Source organism: Leguminivora glycinivorella, chromosome 23, assembly GCF_023078275.1.
Source record: "Leguminivora glycinivorella isolate SPB_JAAS2020 chromosome 23, LegGlyc_1.1, whole genome shotgun sequence".
NCBI lineage: Eukaryota > Metazoa > Arthropoda > Insecta > Lepidoptera > Tortricidae > Leguminivora > Leguminivora glycinivorella.
In genome coordinates, this window is record NC_062993.1 from 500,581 (window position 1) to 524,360 (window position 23,780).

Below are 23,780 nucleotides of genomic sequence, written 5' to 3' on the forward strand. Positions count from 1 at the left end.
AACTAGGAACCCTTATAGTTTCGCCATGTCTGTCTGTCCGTCCGTCCGTCCGTCCGTCCGTCCGTCCGCGGATAATCTCAGTAACCGTTAGCACTAGAAAGCTGAAATTTGGTACCAATATGTATATCAATCACGCCAACAAAGTGCAAAAATAAAAAATGGAAAAAAATGTTTTATTAGGGTACCCCCCCTACATGTAAAGTGGGGGCTGATATTTTTTTTCATTCCAACCCCAACGTGTGATATATTGTTGGATAGGTATTAAAAAATTAATAAGGGTTTGCTAAGATCGTTTTTTGATAATATTAATATTTTCGGAAATAATCGCTCCTAAAGGAAAAAAAGTGCGTCCCCCCCCCTCTAACTTTTGAACCATATGTTTAAAAAATATAAAAAAAAAATCACAAAAGTAGAACTTTATAAATACTTTCTAGGAAAATTGTTTTGAACTCGATAGGTTCAGTGGTTTTTGAGAAAAATACGGAAAACTACGGAACCCTACACTGAGCGTGGCCCGACACGCTCTTGGCCGGTTTTTGTTAAATATTACACACATTAAATTATTTTAGAAATTTCGCATTAAAAGGGACGGCAACTGCTATTATAGAACAAAATAACCTGTATAACGGAATCTCAAATGCTACTATAGCATAAATTGATACTATAATAGCGTTACTGTGTCCTCTATGTCAACAAATTAGCACAATAGTCATCATTACATCACCATTATAGACCTTAAACGTCACGGATGATACTGCTATAGGCCTATTATATCACTAAATGGCTGCATAATTGCGCCAAATCGGCTCTACAGTACCAATATAGACTATTTATAGGACCATTTAGTGTGATTTAATTTGATGTCCTCGACCACTATAGGACCAGAAATTGTTACTTGAGAGGAACTATAATAAGCACACAAAATTTAATCCCCATCGGTTCAGCCGTTTAGGAGGAGGAGGTAACAAACACACAAGCATGTCAATGATATTTAACAAATTCCTTATTCAATACAAATACTTCGATATATGTTTATAGAACTATATTAATAAAATATAAATATATTATACAATACCAAGAAAACATTTTTTCACGATTAAATTCAATTTATGACCCATTTTATAACAATATTTATTTATACCCACCCATTAGGGTAGAAAAGGTAAATATCGGGTAGATTGGGTAAATACCCGGTAAATACCCGATATCTACCCCGGGTATTTTCCCGCCGCCCATCTCTAGGTGGGGTCCGTACCCTGCCATTCGATCTTGAAAGTCAATTTTTTAGTTTTTCGTAAATAACTCGTAAACGATGACCCGCAGCAAAAAAATATGTTAAACAGAAAATATCTACATAAAATTTCCTACAAGAAAGGTTATGTACGTTTTTTCGATAGGATCAATATATAAATGGATAATTAAGTAAGAAAGTTTTTTTTAATCGATTACATGCTCCGTTTTTCGTCAATACCTCGTAAACGGTGGCCCAGAGCAAAAAAATATGTTAAACAGAAAATATCTACATAAAATTTCCTATAAGAAAGGTTATATAAGTTTTTTCGCTAGGGTCAATTTTTTAGTTGGAAAGTATTTTTAAATATATATTTGGGCCGTTTTTTGTTGATAACTCAAAAACGGTGGCTCACAGCCAAAAATAATGTTAGACAGAATTAATCTACATATTATTTCCTACAAGAAAGGTTCTATAAGATTTTTCGCTAGGATCAATATTTTAGTTGGAAAGTATTTTTAAATAGATTTCATGGGCAGTTTTTTGTTGATAACTCAAAATCGGTGGATCACAGCCAAAAATAATGTTATACAGAATTAATCTACATAATATTTTCCACAAGAAAGGTTCTATTATATTTTTCGCTAGAATCAATATTTTAGTTAGAAAGTATTTTTAAATAGATTACATGGGCCGTTCTTTGTTAATAACTCGAAATCGGTGGCTCACAGCCAAAACTAATGTTACACAGAATTTATCTACATAATATTTCCTACAAGAAAGGTTCTATAACATTTTTCGCTAGAATCAATATTTTAGTTGGAAATTATTTTTAAATAGATTTCATGGGCCGTTCTTTGTTAATAACTCGAAATCGGTGGCTCACAGCCAAAACTAATGTTACACAGAATTTATCTACATAATATTTCCTACAAGAAAGGTTCTATAACATTTTTCGCTAGAATCAATATTTTAGTTGGAAATTATTTTTAAATAGATTTCATGGGCCGTTTTTTGTTAATAACTCGAAATCGGTGGCTCACAGCCAAAACTAATGTTACACAGAATTAATCTTCATAATATTTCCTACAAGAAAGGTTCTATAATATTTTTCGCTAGGATCAATATTTTAGTTGGAAAGTATATTTAAATAGATTTCATGGGCCGTTTTTTTTAATACCTCGTAAACGGTGGCCTACAGCTAAATAAAATGTTGACGACAAAAAAATCTACATAAGATTCCCTACAAGAAAAGTTCTATACGATTTTTCGCTAGAATCAATATTTTAGTTGGAAAGTATTTTTAAATGGGCCGCTTTTTGTTGATAACTCAAAAACGGTGGCTCACAGCAAAAAATAATGTTATACAGAATTAATCGTCATAATATTTCCTACAAGAAAGGTTCTATAAGATTTTTCGCTAGGATCAATATTTTAGTTGGAAAATATTTTTAAATAGATTTCATGGGCCGTTTTTTGTAAATGCCTCGTAAACGGTGGCCCACAGCTAAATAAAATGTTCACGAGAATAAAATCTACATAGAATTTCCTATAAGAAAGGTTGTATACGTTTTTTCGCTAGGATCAGAAATTATTACCAGAAATAATATTAAACAGAAATAATCTATATAATATTTGCTACAAGAAACGTTATGTAAGATTTTTCGTTAGGATCAATATTTTAGTAGGACAGTATTTTAAATAGATTACACGAGCCGTTTTTTGCAAATAACTCGAAAACGGTGGTCCACAGCTAAATAAATCTTCAACGGGAATAACAAACATAAAATTTGCTACAATAAAAGTTTTGTACGTTTTTTCGCTAGGATCAATAATATTTAAATAGATTTATTTATTTATTTACACAAAGAAAATTACACAGTATGACAGTATACAAAACTAAAGCACCGTGAATTTTAAATAAACATTACAACAAGTAACACAAAATTAAATATTAAATAAACAGCAAAATCAAAACATTACATACCAAAACATAACTAATAAATAACAGATGAAGGCCTAGCATCCAATCCCACACAAAACCTCATGCATTCGTTACGTATAAACGCCCATCTGCTCGCAAGAATATCAACATTAGGTGCCACGTCTAAAAACTCATTCACTATTTGTAGTGCACGAACTAGCGGTGACTTGCGGCAAAACACGGTTCGAGCGGCCGGCACCACCAGTAGGGGGTGCCTACATTCACGAAAAGCATATTTCGTCACAGGGGGAACAAATAGACGTACCAGCTGGGATACTAAAACCAGGCAATCTGACTCCCCCTTCAAAATACCACATGCATCAGACATCAGCACGACATTACGCCTAACTTCTAACGAGAAGAAACCCAACGTCCCCAAAAGGAATTTTGTTGGGTACAAGAATCGGTAATACCCGTACATTTTTTTATAAAAGAAACGCAAAAATGTTTTTTGGACCTTTTCAAGCAGCAGGATGTAGGGCGCTTCATGGGCATTCCAAACGGCTGAGGCTGTCTCAAGCTTACTTCTCACGAGGGCAGTATAAAGAAGCTTTATGTCCCTGGGATCGTCAAATTCTGAGAGAGAGCCCTATAGTACCCCAGAAGTTATAGATTTGTATTGTGATGTATATCCAGACAAAACAACAGCCTGAGTCCTATTTTCTACATAGGATTTTATCCAGCGAAACAGATCGCCATGTATACCGAGTCGCCGAGTCGCATAAACCCGATCAATATCACTTTGTAAAGATTGTAAGTCAGAATCTTCCTAGACTCTGTAAATTAGTTTCAGGTCGTCAGCATAGAGTAGGCATTGCGCATGCTTAGGCACCAAGGCCAGATCATTGACCATAATACCAAAGAGCAGAGGACCCAGAATAGAGCCCTGACTGACCCCGGAACGGGTGGGGTAGGCACTCGACACAAAGCATCCGTGCTGCACATATTTCCGTCTATCACGTCACGTAGATAACTAGCAAAAAGGCAAAGCAGTTTTGGCGAGAAACCAATGCTGCATAATTTGCTTAAGAGTACGTCGTTATCTACGCGATCAAAGGCTTTTTTGAAATCAAAGTACAGCACGTCCACCTGCATCCCTCTATCTAAGTAGCGCGAAACGGAATCAACCAAGGTTAAGTTAAGAGGCCTTATTCCTAAAGAAGAGCGTTTTTTGCAAAATGTAACATTTTTCATTCAAAACTATAAAGAAACTATACTACTATATTATTAAAAAAACTGATAATGTTCCTAAAAGAACATATCTTAAGCTAGTTAATCATAAGATAATATTTTAAAATATGTCTTTTTATACTTTAAAAAAATCAGTTTTTTCGGAAGACGTTTTCAAATTTTGTAGTGGGATAACTGGTTTAGAATCGTGATTGTGCTGTTAAATATGTTATTTGGGGTAATAAATGATCACAATCCTATTTGTTATATCCAGCACGGGAAGCATGGTCGCGCGATAGACGATAAAAATATCAGGCCGTCCCTATCGCACCTACAAATAGTGCGATAGGGACGGCCTGCTATTTTATCGTCTATCGCGCGACCATGCTTCCCGTGCTGTACGACGTAATCATAGTTTGACATTTTAAGATTTATTTGAAATGGTGGATAAATAACCTTCCGTATCTTTCCCATTTTTTCGATAAAAAGAGGTTTTGCATTATGTATTTTTCCTTTGATTCCTGCCTTTATTGTAATTCTTAAATAATATTATCCTAAAGTAGAACTTCTTGTTGACATGTAAGAAAAAAATTATACATACCTTTCTGTCAACAGACATTTTGGCAACGCGTATGTGCCGCTGTTTGAATTGCAAGCGTCCATAGGTTACGGTGACCGCTTTACATCAGGCGGACCGTAAGCTTGTTTGCCACCGACGTAGTATAAAAAAAAATCAGATTTTCAAATTTGGTTCCGATTGATTAAGTTTTAGAGGACGAAATAGTCGAGAGTGGCACCTCGATTGTTTTCTATAGGTTTATAGAAAACAATCGAGGTGCCACTCTCGACTAATAATTTAATAAATAACAAGAGTATATTTAACAAATATTCCCTATTCTAAAGGGGGACATTTCCATTTTAGGATTTTCGCTCCAGTTGTCTCTTAACAAACTACGTAAAGAAGAAACTTTTGTATTCAAATTTGAAGATCATTTGTTTGGATTCTGTTCTGAATTTAAATATATTGGATACATTTCTTTTTAACATTAGGAGTTTACCTTTATTTGTCAATACGCAGAGATAGGTAATAAAAAAGGTTTGTATGTGTAAATTAAGAGGAAACGTAGTGGGATACATCATTGCTGCATATTAAACGAGTCGATGATAATGTAAGGTTTGATGGCTACTAGAAATGTCACGAACCAAGGGTAATTCATTAATGCAAATGAAAATTTACTTTTGTAAGACTAACATGGACACATCTCTTTGTAGTTGACTGTACATTGCAGACCTTACGCGAGCATTTCTTTTTTTTTTTGACAACAAAAAAATTTTGATTGTTTTAGGAAATTTTAGGTCAATTGTACTCAGAATCACGAGTACTTTCAATCTCACTGGGAGACAAAAAGTGTCCCAGAATTTCCATACATTTTTGTTACTTTCCTCTTTTGTTACCCTATACAACATGTACGGAAAAGATGAAGAAGATTTCAAAAAAAGTTAAAGCGCGGAAATTTAAAAAATTATACCTATATTTGCTCGGATTTATACCTATGCTTTTCAAATTTCAAAATGAGTTCAGACAAAAGTGATGTGGATGTGGATTTAAACTGTAGTAACTTCTAACCTATAACTGCAGTAACCTTTTCTTATAGGAAATTTTGTGTAGATTTTTTCTCGTGGAGATTCTATTTAGCTGTGGGCCACCGTTTACGAGGTATTTACAAACACGGCCCATGAAATCTATTTAAAAATGATTTCCACCTATAATATTGCTCCTAGCGAAAAATCTTATAGAACCTTTCTTGTAGGAAATATTATGTAGATTAATTCTGTATAACATTATTTTTGGCTCTGAGCCACCGCTTTTGAGTTATCAGCAAAAAGCGGCCCATGTAATTTATTTAAAAATACTTTCCAACTAAAATATTGATTCTAACGAAAAAACGTATAGAACCTTTCTTGTAGGAAATCTTATGTTAATTTTTTCTTGTGAACCTTTTATTTAGCTGTGGACCACCGTTTACGAGGTATTTACAAAAAACGGCCCATGAAATCTATTTAAAAATACTTTCCAACTAAAATATTGATCCTAGCGAAAAATATTATAGTACCTTTCTTGTCGAAAATATTATGTAGATTAATTCTGTGTAACATTATTTTCGGCTGTGAGCCACCGTTTTTGAGTTATCAACAAAAAACGGCCCAAATATCTATTTAAAAATACTTTCCAACTAAAAAATTGATCCTAGTGAAAAAACTTATATAACCTTTCTTATAGGAAATTTTATGTAGATATTTTCTGTTTAACATAATTTTTTGCTGTGGGCTACCGTTTACGAGGTATTGACGAAAAACGGAGCATGTAATCGATTTTAAAAAACTTTCTTACTAAATTATCCATTTATATATTGATCCTATCGAAAAAACGTACATAACCTTTCTTGTAGGAAATATTATGAAGATTAATTCTGTGTAACATTAGTTTTGGCTGTGAGCCACCGATTTCGAGTTATTAACAAAAAACGGCCCATGAAATCTATTTAAAAATAATTTCCAACAAAATATTGATTCTAGCGAAAAATGTTATAGAACCTTTCTTGTAGGAAATATTATGTAGATAAATTCTGTGTAACATTAGTTTTGGCTGTGAGCCACCGATTTCGAGTTATTAACAAAGAACGGCCCATGTAATCTATTTAAAAATACTTTCTAACTAAAATATTGATTCTAGCGAAAAATGTTATAGAACCTTTCTTGTGGGAAATATTATGTAGATTAATTCTGTATAACATTATTTTTGGCTGTGATCCACCGATTTCGAGTTATCAACAAAAAACTGCCCATGAAATCTATTTAAAAATACTTTCCAACTAAAATATTGATCCTAGCGAAAAATCTTATAGAACCTTTCTTGTAGGAATTTTTTTGTAGATTAATTCTGTCTAACATTATTTTTGGCTGTGAGTCACCGTTTTTGAGTTATCAACAAAAAACGGCCCAAATATCTATTTAAAAATACTTTCCAACTAAAAAATTGACCCTAGCGAAAAAACTTATATAACCTTTCTTATAGAAAATTTTATGTAGATATTTTCTGTTTAACATAACTTTTTGCTGTGGGCCACCGTTTACGAGGTATTGACGAAAAACGGAGCATGTAATCGATTAAAAAAAACTTTCTTACTAAATTATCCATTTATATATTGATCCTATCGAAAAAACGTACATAACCTTTCTTGTAGGAAATTTTATGTAGATATTTTCTGTTTAACATATTTTTTTGCTGCGGGCCACCGTTTACGAGTTATTTACGAAAAACTAAAAAATTGACTTTCAAGATCGAATGGCAGGGTACGGACCCCACCTCATGTCATGGCATTATTTTTCCATGGCTATTTAGACCCTCATCTTTCACTGGTAAAAATGACAGACTGCCTCAAGAACCTTTTTTGGAATTTTTTTTTTTACCACTTTGTACCGTTCTGGCACGGTGAAGGACCCGGCCAAATGATCTGGCATAAATACTATGCGACTTCTGAGGAACTCTTTTTTCACTTTTTAATAATTCCAGGTTGCCTCAAACACCTTTTTTGGGCCTCAAAAAATTAAATCTTCAAAAATTCATAGCTCCATAAAGCCCCGCTCCCCAGCTGCCAGACTTGCAGACCTGATGTTGGCTATGATCAGAGAAGCATCTGAGTACCTTTCCAGGTTGCCTCAAGGACCTACTCCAAAATCCTGCCAGCTCTTGGACCATCAGTACAACATGTTGATTGATACTTACATTTTAGATTATTGTTGAAAATTTCATGAAATTGTGAACAGGGCGGACAATCGAAAACATTTCTTCGCCAAAACGAATGTAGGAAGCCTATTCGTTAACGTTTCAAGTTTTCAACTACATACTTAAGTCAGGCTTCTTAGTTTTGAAAGTACAAATAATTTCTTGCGATAGAAAGGAAAAAGAACATTGCTAAGAAACAATAATATATAATTTTAGATGTACGTCTTAAGATATCTTAAGATAACCTAACCACAAAATTTAAATTTTAAAAAAGCCCCCGACATAGTGGACTGATTTTATGAAACATGGCTAAGAACAATCCCAACTAATTTAGCTTTCAAACAAAAAAAAAATCTAAGTCGGTTCATCCGTTCGGGAGCTATGATGCCACAGACAGACACAGAGATAGACAGACAGTGAGACAGACAGACAGATACGTCGAGGGATAAAAATAGTCCCATGTTTAAAGCCACTATGGTCGAATGTCACTTTTCGGAACGCATGGACGATATTTAAAGTGTTGTCCGAACTGTTTTCTTTTCCCGGAACGAATAAAAAGGAAATTTAATTGCTACCAATGTCTGTGAATTAGTTAAGACCGGTAGCACAGTGACGGATAAGCTTTGTGGTTTTCTGGCAACTTCAGTGCGTTGTCATTTATTTGACATGTACTTTATCAATACATACATAGTAAATCTTTATCTACCTAAGTGCGTTTTCACATTATCCGATCCGATATCGGATGTCGGACCGATATGCCATATATTTAGCCGCCATCTTTAATTTTTGCCTTTGAAATCCTTCCGACATCCGATATCGAATCGGATAATGTGAAAACGCACTAACGGTATACATAGACAAAGGCAGAAAGAATAATAAAGAAGCAAATCTCTGCTCAACCTACCGAAAACAACATATAAAACTAACTACATCAATAAAACTAACACTTTTTGAAATTAAAAGAAAAATGGAGCACCTCCTGCAGGATGCGAACAAGCAACTATTGGAATGCCAGTCCAAATAGGATTGCTGCTTTCACTTCTAGCCAGTTTCAGTGCATGGCTAACAATATCATGTTTCCCTAATGTTGGATTTGAAGAAACGCCAATTCAATTTTAAATATTTTTTAAATATGTACATGTGACGTGTAAAAGTGCCCCTGTGGCCTATTTGCTGAATAAATTATTTTGATTTGATTGCCAATACCGTAGCACTCAGTGTGTTCAAGCCTTATGCCTATATCAGCATGCGTGACGCGCGCGACACACACTAAATCGATGCGCGTGCGACTGCGGCCGTAGCGGATTGTAAGGGCTTGTCCACCTTATGATAGACGCAGGTTCATGCGACAGAAATATCAGAAATATAGGATATACTTACATATAAAGATATGGCAGATGTTACTGGTGGAAAATTCAGATTGTGCGACGTGCGTAGGTATACTAGTATTTGTGCAGCTTGAACACATATCTAAATCAAAGCGTTACTTGCGATATCTTTGAAGAAAACAACAATGCATTTTAGTTAACTCTAAGTACAGAAGGATCCATGAATTAATTTTTTGACATATATGTATCATACACAAGGTAGTAAAGAAGTACAGAATACCTGTAGGACTATCAACCTATTATTTATTATTCGCAAAAATCAGTATTGAAGACTGATTGGCCGGCATCGTCTGGTGAACTGATAATTTTTGAGGGTCTCTCATATGATGTTTTAATATACATATGTAGGTAATATGCAATTAACATTTGCACAGATAAATGTTCAAACATGTTACAGCACCAACATTACAAAATCCTACATAACAATTATGATTAATTTTCACTGTGACAATCTTTTAAACAACTCATTAGTTTAACCATTAACCGAACAGTAGACCCATAAAATTTGCAGACAAGACCCTTGTTACTTCAAAATGAAAACCATTAAGTAAAGGACATTTGTGTGGCTTGACAGAGTAATTAACATTTTCCCATGAACCATTGAAACATAAATTAAACACATATTTCATGCGTAATGGAAATCTTTTGTAAGTGTACCTAACTGAATGCATGTGAATACATGTTTATGTCGCTCGGAGGTCCTCGGTAGCCATAGTTTACGGATTTTATGTCCAAATGTCCTACTGGGCACGTCATTGTATGTGCGCAGTGACTTAAGTTTGTGCGGCCAATGTAGTGTGACCTCAACATCTATGGTTACAGTCGTCATATTCAATATAAAAGTAAAATAAACTGACCGCTGGCAAAGAACGCCTTAATCCTCTGTCTTAAAATTTTGAGGACCTTGAGGCACCATTTTGTAGGTGGACCCACTTGGATTGAGCTAAAATTTTGCAAACATATATAAATCACGTGACAATGCAATATTATGGTATCATGGAGCTGATCTGATGAGGGAGCAGAAAGGTGGTCATAGGACCTCTGTTATGAAACGTCGTATCTCCATTGAGTAACTGTTGAAAGTAAGGTACAGTCGGCGATAAAAGCTTGTGCCAAGAATGATTTTTTTGCAAAAAAAACTTATTCGGAATTTGCTCATCGTCTATAACAGACGTTAAGTAATCGAAAATCGTAGATACACGTAGTATTTAACTATTTAATACTTTGTGGATATGCAAAAAAATTTTATAAGTATATCCATTTTGTTTCAATTTAAAAATATGTATTTAGTATCGCTCGCGGACGTTTTTACATGATAAAAAATAAGTATACAAATACTGGTTAACTAGAGACACAAACTCGCTTAAATATCGAAGCAATCTTAACAACATTGTCATTGTTTCTTATTACCCCACTCCTTAGAATATGAATGTCCAAATATATTACAAATTCGACAAGGTTCTACTATTTTGTGGAAACATGTTTGTTAAAAAGAAATGGTAGTTAATGGGTACAATTTTATTTATTGTGATTTTATTCGGTATCGAGTTGTGCTATGAATAGATTATTGGATGATGTCATGTTGCTAGGCTGATTATGACGTCATGACCATGTCGTCATTTGCAAATGATGCAAATGAACGCTTATTTAAATAAACTCATACAAAATTCGGATTCAGAACGCGAAAGTCTCAACAGCACTATTTTTTTTCAAATGTTAGTGTTTACACAGTACCTAGTTGAAAATAATGTTTGAAATTTGAAATCAATTAAGAAGATCAAATTACCGTGTCTAAAATTAAATAACTTATTGATTATTCACAGAATTGTGCCATTAATAGAAAAAGAATAGGACATCGCATTTTTTTAAATAATATTTAATTATTTTGGTGCCGGGTTTAGAATTTCACCACCCACTTTCTTCCCATGGGTGTCGTAGAAGTCGACTGTGGGATATGGGTTAAATTGTGGCGTAGGCGATAGGCTGGCAACCTGTCACTGCAATGTCACAATTTTAGTTTTCTTTCAACCTCTTTTTGCCAAGAGTGGCACTGAAACTTGAATAGTTCATGTGCTCTGCCTACCCCTTTATGGGATACAGGCGTGATTGTATATGTATATATGTATGTATTTTCATTAAATAGTACTAGCTCGTATGTATAGTTAGTGTCAAAAGTATTGGATCAGACATTTTGACAGATTTTGAGTTCCAGAGGACTTTTGAGCGTAGTGAGTGAGATACCACGAGTTAGAAAGATATTTTATTTTTTATTTAACATACTTTTATACTTTTGTAAATAGAGGATTAAAAAATTAGGTTTAAAGATAGAAATAAACGTAGTAATTGTTTAACTGTGCAGCATATTTGTAATAAACTGCTCAATAAAAAGCGTTCCTACATTATAATAATGTAACTATAATAAAACGAAATAATAAGCACTTACTACATACATCTCATTCTGGCTGCGTGTGAAGCCGCTCTTAAGATAATAACACGAATTGTTATCATTACAGCCATTGTTGAGATAAAACAACGGTTCTAATAAGTAGGTATTTTATGGAGCATAAAACCTCTTATTACCCCAAAATGGTCGAGGAACTAGTTTACAGGCGTTCCCACTGTTATGCACAGATCTTCACTGCTCACTAGATGTTGCAAATTGGAGATAATATAAATTATAATGACATCGGAAATAACGAGTGTTTCAGTGATATTGGTTATGAGTTATAATGATTATAATAACATTGAATATTTTCATACAAGATCTTGTTATTTTTCATAAAGTTAATTTAGATTTTTAAATGATTTTTAAATTTAACCCTTCAGGTGGCGAAATCCGGGAGCCGACCGCACGTAAAGTGGCAGGTAACCGGGAGCCGGACTTGAAATAAAAAGCTGTTGAGTGGCAAGGATACCGATAAAATGACAGAAAAAGTTTACCCTTGAGTGGCGGGGCCCTCACGGGTGGTCATCGCGAATTATAATTTCTCAAAAAGTGTAGGGATGTTGTGCATAAACCATATATCACTGGATTCATTACGAAACGGCTAAAATCATTCCATAGCAAAAAAATACATTCCATTTATGTGAATTTTGCTAGACTCGATCAAATATCAGGTGGCTACGTTTTCCACTTCCATGTACCCAAGTAACAATTTCTGGTCCTATAGTGGTCGAGAGCACCAAATTAAATCACATTAAATGGTCCTATAAATAGTTTTTATTGGTACTGTAGAGCCGATTTGGCGCAATTATGCAGCCATTTAGTGATATAATAGGGCTATAGCAGTATCATCCGTGACGTTTAAGGTCTATAATGGTGATGTGATGATGACTATTGTGCTAATTTGTTGACATAGAGGACACAGTAACGCTATTATAGTATCAATTTATGCTATAGTAGCATTTGAGATTCCGTTATACAGGTTTTTTGTTCTGTAATAGCAGTTGCCGTCCCTTTTAATGCGAATGAATGAAATTTCTAAAATAATTTAATGTGTGTAATATTTAACAAAAACTGTTCTAAACGAGGAACTTTATGAAAAGTGGCGTGTGAACTTGTGAAGTTTAGTGTCAATCAAAATAATTTGGATTTCGTATAATTCCATCATTACTGCAAAAAGGTATGCGATGGAAATTTTACCGTTAAAAGAATATTAGTTTAATGGAGTATTTTAAGTGCGCCCTCGATTTATACCTGTTTTGAATAAAATAAACAAATATAATTTAATACAATAAAATTATTGGCACCATAGTTTCTGCTATGGATCCAAGAAGTAAAACATACGCTTTTATAGTTCGACTATGTCACTTATCATACGCATTCACTGCCATAAGCCCGCCATTGTGGATTCAATTAGGGTTGCATGAGACTTTAACTATGATCCAGTTTAACTTATAAGTTCTTTATATAGAAAACAATGCTTGTTTTCAATGTTTTACTATAGAAAGATCTTCTAAACAGTTTTTTTTTATAAAACATATAGTAAACTCAGCTATAACGCTATTGTGTTTTAAAAGAGATATCGAAACCATTATTCCACAGTTCTGTGATATAAAAGAGTAATTGTGACGTATACGGCGATGAGATATAAAAGGCATTAGAAAACGACTATTAACGCTTTTCAAAGCTATATAAACGTATCCTGAAAACTTCATTATACAGCAAAATAGCTCTATAATGGTATTCATATCACTACTACAGTGTTAAATACTGTAGCAGTGTTTTCCAAAGCCACTATATCCCAAAATAGTGGTATAGTTAGGTTTTAATTTCTGTTAAAATACGACTACTAAAAATACTATAAGCGGCTTGTTGGGAACCTTAATAGGTCAAATTGATAGCATAACAGTGATTCCTAACACTATTATATAATAATATTGTTCTTTAGTAGGTTATTTGATCCTGTATAGACCAGGCCTATAGCGGCTCTATAAAATGGTGATATAAACGTTTACATCACTTCCTAATAACACCTTTTAGCTGTATAACGCAACAACTATAACGGCTTGTCGGGAACCTTAATAGCGCAAATTGATTGCATAACAGTGATTTCTAACACCATTATATAATAATATTGTTCTATAGTAGTCATATTTGATCCTGTTATAGACCAGGCCTATAGCGCCTCTATAAAATGGTGATATAAACGTTTACATCACTTCCTAATAACACCTTTTAGCTGTATAACGCAACAACTATAACGGCTTGTCGGGAACCTTAATAGCGCAAATTGATTGCATAACAGTGATTTCTAACACCATTATATAATAATATTGTTCTATATTAGTCATATTTGATCCTGTTATAGACCAGGCCTATAGCGGCTCTATAAAATGGTGATATAAACGTTTACATCACTTCCTAATAACACCTTTTAGCTGTATAACGCAACAACTATAGCGGCTTGTCGGGAACCTTAATAGCGCAAATTGATTGCATAGCAGTGATTCCTAACACTATTATACAATAATATAGATCTATAGTAGTCATATTTGATCCTGTTATAGACCAGGCCTATAGCGGCTCTATAAAATGGTGATATAAACGTTTACATCACTTCCTAATAACACCTTTTAGCGGTATAAGCTTATAGAGCTAAAAGGTGTTACTGGAGGCTTTTATACGACAAGCGGTCACGCCGAAAACCTTTATACGACATCTATAGTAGCTTTTGGCGTCGAAAATCAAAATTATAGCACTAAAATATTACTTGGGTATTAAAGTAACTTTATTTAGGAAAACAAACAGTAAATTGTATAAAAAAGTAATTCAGGGACTTAAATATACATTTATTTACACTTACATCCCTTTTTTTAACATATTACAGTACAATTTTTGCAAAAAAGACGGTTTTTAAACACGTGTCTCAAATATGGCAGGCGGTTGGTCCAATCAAATTGGGTCATATTTCAAGCTGTTTTGAAGTTGAGGGTGTTGGACCTTTACTGAATGCCGTCCTTGTTTAGTGACGAATGGTTCGTGCAAGTGTGAGGAAGCTAGATACAGTTTTAGACGGTTTTATTTATATATTTAGGTACATCGTCGCACGGGGTCCGGGAGCCGGTCCCTGCCACTTATCGGCTTGTTTTTCCCAGAGTCCGGCTCCCGGCGCCTGCCACTTAACGGAATGTTTTATAAAACGACCGTGCCACTTATCCCCTATGCAACTTGTAGCTCCGCCACCTGAAGGGTTATGTACCTACTATTTTTATTGCTAGTACGTGAAACGAAGTAAATTTAGTTTATTAATACAAAATAGCTAGGGACGTGAAATAGTCAATTTTGAAGGCAGCCTGTATTAGCTACTTTTATTATAACAGTTTGTTTTCACAAAATATAATTTCCTGTCCTACTTCTTATTACTTAAATAATTATAGGAGTAGACTATTAAGTGAAACAACGCTGGCTGTGATCGAACTATGTACATTTATTGGGCACAACGGATATAATACTTCTGCACTTTACTGCACACATGACCGTTATTTATGTCCCTGTTTTAACAAAGCAAAACGTACAGTTATAATTATAACACAATTATATTTACCAAATAATAACACTTGAAATATTGCTCGACCGTTAACGTTTTAATGTCACCCACTGACTGACTGGTTCGTTCAATACTTCAGATGAAGGGATCAATCACGTGACCCGTCACGTGACTAATCAGTACAGATACTTTTACATTGCGCTTAGCTTAGGTAGACAAGAAAACGTATTTATTAACTAAAACATTGTAAATGTGAAATAGTATCCTAACATAAAACAAAATGTGCCCCTAAACCGGATCCCTATTTTTATTACAACACATATAACTTGACTATATCTGACTATGACGCCCGATCTACTGTGAGGCAGTCTACGGTGAGGAGACATGTCACACAGCTTCAATAACCGGTACCGTAGTTACCACGTAAACTGCGGTAAACGTACGTTTACGGGGTAATCACGTAACTGCCGATAAAGACGTGGAACCGCCCGTTTTGGCCGCGATTGCTTTGACTTTTGACATGCTTTCTTGTACGCGTTGGCTTACATGCCGCACTAGTGCCTACGCCATATCTTGGGATTAGTTGTCAAAGCGGACCCCAAGCTCCCATGAGCCGTGGCAAATGCCGGTATGACGCAAGAAGGATGACGTCATGCCGCACAAGTACAGTGAGCTGCAAAAGTGTAAGGCAAATTTAACTGTGTTCCTTCCAGGACCTACGGGACTAATTTGTTCCGTCTATTGTCCATTGAGTCACCGGCAGCCCGAACCCTCCTTGGAACTTGTACACTCCTTTTTACTGTGTACTGAACACAGCAAAAGGGAGTGTACAAGTTTCTAATGGGTTGGCAACGCGCATGTGACACTCCATGAGTTGCAGGCGTCCATAGGTTACGGTGACCGCTTTCCACCAGGCGGACCGTATGCTTGTTTGCCACCGACATAGTATTAAAAAAAAGGTACCTACAATTTGAAAATCTAAGTAAAAATAAATTTCCTAACAAATTTCATTTTCGTCTACCCTTCAAATATCTTTACAAACTAGCTACAAAATAGGGTCCCATCTATTCTTCAGTAACGGTGAAAATCAAAAGAGGACAAAACGTTAACTAGAAACATTTACTATAATCCGGCGACACGGATCAACCTTCAACTAATTCCCGGCAAAACCAATAAATAATGTCACTAATTTGTTCTAAAACACATGTTCATTATTAACCTTTTTTTTCTAACTTTTAGTCACGGATTAGTTAAAACCACTTAGTTATATTTAGCACTAAATTAAAGCTTAATCAGTATTCAAATACGGTTGAGTTTAGCTTGTGTTGAGATGACAGTTATGTTGGTAGTACTGCGTAAAGGCGGCAACACAAACGCAACGTCCGTAAAATGAGTTGAATGGTCGTGAAATTGTCTGTGCCCGCCCTGTGTCGCGCAGATTGAATGCAAACAGGAGAGGCCTACTCTGACAAACCAATTTGATATAAAAATTTAAAGCTTGTTACACTACAGCCACTGAAAACCATCCACACCTAACCACAAAACTTAAATTTTGAAAAGAAACCCCGACATAGTGGATAGATTTCCATGAAGCATGGCTAAGTTCACTGCCGACTAATTCAGCTTTCAAACAAAAAACCAGTCAATCAGTTTCAAAGTCCGTCCGTTCGGGAGCTACGATGCCACAGGCAGCCACGCGCATAGACAAACAGACAGAAAGACACGTGAAACTTACAACACCCCGTCGTTTTTGCGTCGGGGGTTAAAAAGAAACTGTCCTACACAACATGTCAAGGTTCATAAGAACTATTGAAATGTTTCATACATCCAAGTTTTTAGCGATTTTGGTGTTGATCTCATAGTAAACTCTGCTCACATGACTCATAGATCGTAGATTATGTAGTTTCAAGCGTATACCTTACACCCCTTTTAACTCAGCCCTAACTTCATAAACTAACTACATCTTAGTCAAACTTTCGGTTTTTTCGTTAACCACAAGAACTATAATTATTGTTTTAACACTTCATGTCCAATATGACAGTTTATTATATCAACGAATGTAATCTTTTAGATTAGATTTTTAAAATTAAATGGCCTCAGTCCCATTGGTGGGACTATTTTGCCAGTGTCAAGGTGGTATAAGCTTATTGTATTCGATTTTGGTACGGTAAGTACGACGTTGTTCGGTAGTTGGCACTTGTAAATTGATAGCTAGATTTTACAAGGGCACGTGGACTATCGGCCGTCGATGACAAAAAGGGGGCTAAACGCGTTTCGAGATTAATTCTTCATCAGCTTCTCACTATAACATTAGTTTACTGCATAATAAGCTATCGATATTACACTTTAAACAACGTTAATGAGCAAAAGAAGGAGAAATTATTCACGACACGATACCACTAAGATGGCACCCGAAACCGGATATATAAGACAATTCTCATGGGTTGTTAGGAATCAACCAAAAATAAACGAAGTGTTGCTCTGAAAACAAAGATTTTTATTTAACCAAATGTTTACATTTGAAACTTAACTTATTTAGTATTGATCACACTAAAAACATACCTGAAAACAAAGAAACGACATTCAAAGTCTATTAATTGGCATGTCGATTCCCACTTTACACCTTAAATTATTTAGTTTCTTGATTTTCACTCTCCGGGTTTATAACCTCTCATAGTCGCCATGACAGATGGATGACACCTACGCGCCGAACAGTTATGGAGTTTGCCACGCCATCTGTTGTCTTGCTATGTGAACTTCTACTTTACCGACCGAGTCATAAGTTGTAGACCATTCAAAGAAATCTCATTTCTTTACATCTCCCCTCCACGGGAAGAAAATTTTCTCACTCCAGAAAATTTTCATAGATGCTACAACAGTTGTCTGTATCTTCTTACTTATGCTGGTGCTGGAATGAGTTTTGTTATATGAAATAGGTTTGATTCCAACTTCTTGTGGCCTGTATTAACTCTATATATGGAATTTGAAATTTTTTCTTTGATTTCAAAAGGTCCAATCTTTAATTCATCTAGTTTTTTTCTGTTTAATTTATGTCCGTTTTCTACATAAACCATATCACCTGTATTAAATTTATGGTATGTTCTAGTCTTGTCGTTCATCATTTTATTATAAGTATGAGATTTAATTGAATTTTCGAATGCAAGTTTTTTATCTTCAATCCAGTCATCTACCGTTTTATCTAATTTTAATTCGTCTGGTAGCAATGAATCATCTGAGCCTTCCAGAAGGTATCTTGGTGTGAAACCAGTAACTGTGTGTTCAGTATTGTTATATTTGTTAACACAATCATGAGCAATTGTCGTCCAAGCACTCGTATTCTCTTTCTGGTTCATTACACATCTTATTTTATTTACTAGAGTTTGATTTAAACGCTCATTCAAACCGTTAGAGAATGGCGCATTTACTGCTGTGAAAATCAGCTGTATTGATCTTTCGTTTAAAAAATCTTTGAACTCCTTGGAATTTATCCCCGGATATTGGTCTGATAAAACCATGTCAATTTTATAATCTTTTATTACATTGTTCATTAGTTTTATGAAATCCTTTGCATTCTGGGTCTTCGAGGTCACTATATATGCGTATCGCGTAAAGTGATCCACTAGAAGGTGAAGGTATTTTTTTGTAGAACGCGAACCACCGAATCCACCAATGGTATCTATGGAAACGATTTCAAAAGGCTTAGTAGCAGGTCCTAAATGCGACATCAAGCCATATTTTATCTGTCCTCTACTTTTGTTTTTTATACAGACCTCGCAATTTTTACATATATTCATGATATTTTTTGTCATATTCTTTGCTGTATATTGTTTTCCAATTTTTATTTGTAATTGTTTCATACCTATGTGACACATATTTTCATGTACTTTTTTAATTAGTTTTATGCTAAATTCTTCAGTCAATACTATTTTTTCTCTTTTTTTAATTTTTTATAATATACATTGTGTCTATGTATCAAATTGTTTTTATCATTTTTAATGTCCTTGTTTTTTTCTTGGTCTGTGAGTATTTCCTGTAAATTTATTAAGTTTACTATTTTCAACTGGTCTTCTGTATATGAATTGGATTCCAATACTGGGTTCCTGCTTAAGCAGTCGGCCTCTAAGTTATTCTTTCCTGGTGCATACTTTATTGAAAAATTGTATTGTGATAGATAATAGGTTAATTCGCCGAGTTCTTCATCAGGTCTAGATTTTATATTTAAATTTTCTAACGGCTTGTGATCAGAATATACTGTGAATGACTTGTCTAATAACCAATATTGCCAATATTTTATGGCTTCTTTAATGGCCAAGCACTCCAAATATATCGCTTTTTTTCTTTTTTGAACCTCGTTCAATTTTTTTGAAAAATAAGCCACCGGCTTTTCTTCTCCGTTTGGCTGTGTTTGTTTCAAGACTGCTCCAATCCCCTCTATAGAAGCATCAGTGTATATTTTTATTGGTAAATTTTTATCAAAAATTTCTAGGATCGGTTGAGTACACATTAATTTCTTTACTTCTTCAAATGATTTTTGACAGTCCGCTGTCCAAACAAACTTCTGATTTTTCCTTAGTAGCTTATGTAGCGGTTCCAAAATAATGGAGCTGTTTGGTATGTATTCTCGATAGAAATTAATTTTTCCTAAAAACTGTCTAATGTTTTTTTGTGTTTTAGGTGTTGGAAATTCCCTTATTGAAATTAGGTTATCTGCTACTGGTTGCACTGTGTTATTCTGTATTACATGACCAAGGTATTTTACTGAACTTGAAGCGAATGTACACTTAGTGAACTTTAGCCGGAAACCTTCTTTTTTTATTGCCTCTAATAATTGCGTTAGATGATTGATGTGTTCAGTATAAGAATCTGAAAATACTAAGATGTCATCTATATAATTAACGGTAAATTCTGTTAATCCGTGTTTTCTTAGTATGTTACTTAATATTCGTTGAAATATCGCAGATGAGGTCTTTAATCCGTATGGTAAGCAGGTCCACTGATAATGGCCTTCTTGCGTGACAAAGCCAGTCTTCTTTCTGTCTTCAATCCGTAGGGGAATAGACCAAAAAGCAGAGTTAATATCCAGTGTTGAGAAAAATTTGCAGTTTCTTGTCTTTATTACTAAGTCCTCAATCAACGGGAATGGCTGGGCTTGTGGAATTACTATTTTATTTAGATCCCTGAAGTCAATGCATAATCTGGATCTTCTATTTTCTTCCTTTTTAAAAACTAGAGTCACTGGTGCAGCAAACGGACTGTACGACTCTTCTATGAGATTCTTCTGAAGTAATTTCCCAACTTGTTCTTCAATTTCTTTCTTATCTTGCATAGAACATTTGTAAGGCCGCTTGCTACAATATTTATCCACTAGCAAATCTATTCGAGCCTCATAGTCTCTTACTGTTCCTATATATATTTATCTTTGGCAAAGCTTGATTTATACTTTTCAATAAGTTTATTTATTTCTTGTCTTTGCTCTTCATTTAAGTGGCTGACATTTGTGTTGAATTCTTCTTTCATGTGTTCATTAAAATTTACAGAAAGTAAATTTATTTTGTCCTTGAGTTCTACGGAAGCAGTATTTTTATGTGTTTCTTTTTCTCTTGATAGTCTTTCTGGTTTTTGACTGATCTTCAAATTTTCATCTTGAGTCAACTTAAACTCTTTGATTATGTCTAGTCCTATTAGGAAATCATATTTAAATTCCTTTCCATCTATAATGTATACATCCATATGTTTTTCTATTTCCATTATTTTTATTTTCAAATTTGTCAAACCTTTTGCTCTTTTTACACCATTAATTGTTACTAATTTTGCATTTTTATCATAATGTTTTTTTGCTGACCTCTTCAGTTTTAATAATTTTGAATTAACTAGAGAGACGTTTGAGCCTGGGTCATATATACCCAATACTTCTAATTTATCGTTAAGTATTAGTTTGACTTTAATCAATGGTGTAATCACGCGTTTTTTTGATCTTCGTCACTCAATTCAACATCCAGCATGACATTATTCACATTTTTATAATTTTTCTTATTCTCATGTTCTCCTGTCTGTTTAAACCAGCATCTTTCTTCGGGATGAAAGCGGGTACCTTTGTTTAATTTTTCGCATATTTTGCAGGGTTTGATCTTCTCGGCTCCAGTTTTTATGTCCGTGTTTATTTTCTTTTTATAGTAAGTCTTTTTATTCATTGTATGCTCATACTTTCCAAGCTCATTGTAAAGACTCATGGTGGATGTTATTTTTCCTTTATCAATTTTGTCCATTATGAAATCTGGTAAACCCATTACAATGAGATGAATCATTGTCTGCGAATCAGTCTGTTTATTTACCTCTAGGAGTAGCCTTTCCTTTTTGGTGGCATATTCTATTAGGGACCCCGCTTGGTATTTAAATGTGAATGCGTACTTAATCTGAGACCAACCTTTATTTCCATATGACTCGCACAGATTACTTTTCCAAATTGTCCAGTCCGAATCTATGGTATGTTTTATTATCATGCTGTTGTACCAATCTAAGCACTGTTTATCCATAAGATGCTTTAGCATCTCAATTTTTTTAACATCCTGCACCATTTCAAATCTTTTACATTCATTCTCAAATTCCTTAATCCATTGTTCAACATTTGTTGTTTTTCCAGAAAATTTTTCCAGTAAAAACCGTTCAGCAATTTTTCCCAAGTTTTTACTAACAGGTTCCGTATTGTTATTGTTGCTAACTGAGCTTTTTGTTTCACTTACAATTTCGTCCAAATACTGATCACCAAATTGAACATTTTCACCTTCATCCAAGTAGGTCTTTCGCAAGTCTTCCGTTAAAGGGATCCATAATTTGCGTGTTTGATGTCTTTTCTTTAATGAGTTCTTCACTTTCGTGAATACATCCGTAGTCGTAATACCAGTGTGTTTACTAGCAGGTTTCAGATCATCAGGAACTTCAAAAACACGACCATCGGGTACTTCGATTGAGGTTATGCAGATTGTATTTGTTTTTCCTTCTGGCCCCGTCGCTAATACTGCGAACGTAAATCTCAATTTTTCCATGTTTATGTTTTTACTAAGAATGTCGTTTTATAAGACAATTCTCATGGGTTGTTAGGAATCAACCAAAAATAAACGAAGTGTTGCTCTGAAAACAAAGATTTTTATTTAACCAAATGTTTACATTTGAAACTTAACTTATTTAGTATTGATCACACTAAAAACATACCTGAAAACAAAGAAACGACATTCAAAGTCTATTAATTGGCATGTCGATTCCCACTTTACACCTTAAATTATTTAGTTTCTTGATTTTCACTCTCCGGGTTTATAACCTCTCATAGTCGCCATGACAGATGGATGACACCTACGCGCCGAACAGTTATGGAGTTTGCCACGCCATCTGTTGTCTTGCTATGTGAACTTCTACTTTACCGACCGAGTCATAAGTTGTAGACCATTCAAAGAAATCTCATTTCTTTACATATATCAAACTCATTTAGTCAGAGGTGACACATGCGCGTTGTCGACCATTCAAAACACACTCCGTTTTTGAAGACCCTCATATCGTAAGACGACATTCAGGATACCTATTACCATAGACTGAATTGAATTTGCTTAAGGCATAAGAAATAACCTAAAAGTTCTGCTATACGTAACTATTTCTCATTGTCTTCATGTTTAACCCCCGACGAAAAAACAAAGGGGTGTTATAACTAAGTTTGACGTGTCTGTCTGTTTGTATGTCTGTCTATGTGTGTGTGTGTCTGTGGCATCGTAGCTCCCGAACGGATGAACTGATTTAGATTTCGTTTTTTTTTAAAGCTGAGTTAGTTGGGAGTGTTCTTAGCCATGTTTCATGAAAATTTCAAAATTTTAATTTTGTAGTTAGGTTAGTAGAGTCTGTTTGGAACGAAGAAAGTCGTGATCGTCGTATACTGTATGCTGTATGTCTGAAATGTCTCTTCTAATTGTGTACATACTCTGCCCCAACCTTACTGTGATTTAATTGATTCTTTGCTATACGTACCTAGTAATGATCATTGAAGTATAATAGATTTGTAATACATCTACATGTGTAGTGACTAGTAAGCCGTTGAAGCGAGCATTCGGCACCTCCCAATACATTATACCCCATTATACCGCGCTAGGGTAGCCATGCTCAATTGGTCGCAAATTGATGATAAATGGTCACCTTCGCCGTGAGAGGCTTTAGTAGTGCCTAGATATAGCTAGATTAGAGTTAAACC

The 23,780-nt window shown here is 34.7% G+C and overlaps 1 protein-coding gene across 1 annotated transcript; it reads right to left on the reverse strand.

Annotated features, from left to right (window-relative positions):
- Positions 1 to 20,973: 20,973 nt before the first annotated feature.
- On the reverse strand, positions 20,974 to 23,009 carry LOC125238448. The gene is made up of 2 exons (XM_048145801.1): positions 22,760 to 23,009; positions 20,974 to 22,678 (listed from the first exon to the last, which is right to left on the reverse strand). Exon 2 carries the CDS (start codon positions 22,591 to 22,593, stop codon positions 21,508 to 21,510), a length of 1,086 nt encoding a protein of 361 aa, XP_048001758.1. The 5' UTR covers positions 22,594 to 22,678; positions 22,760 to 23,009; the 3' UTR covers positions 20,974 to 21,507.
- Positions 23,010 to 23,780: the final 771 nt, after the last annotated feature.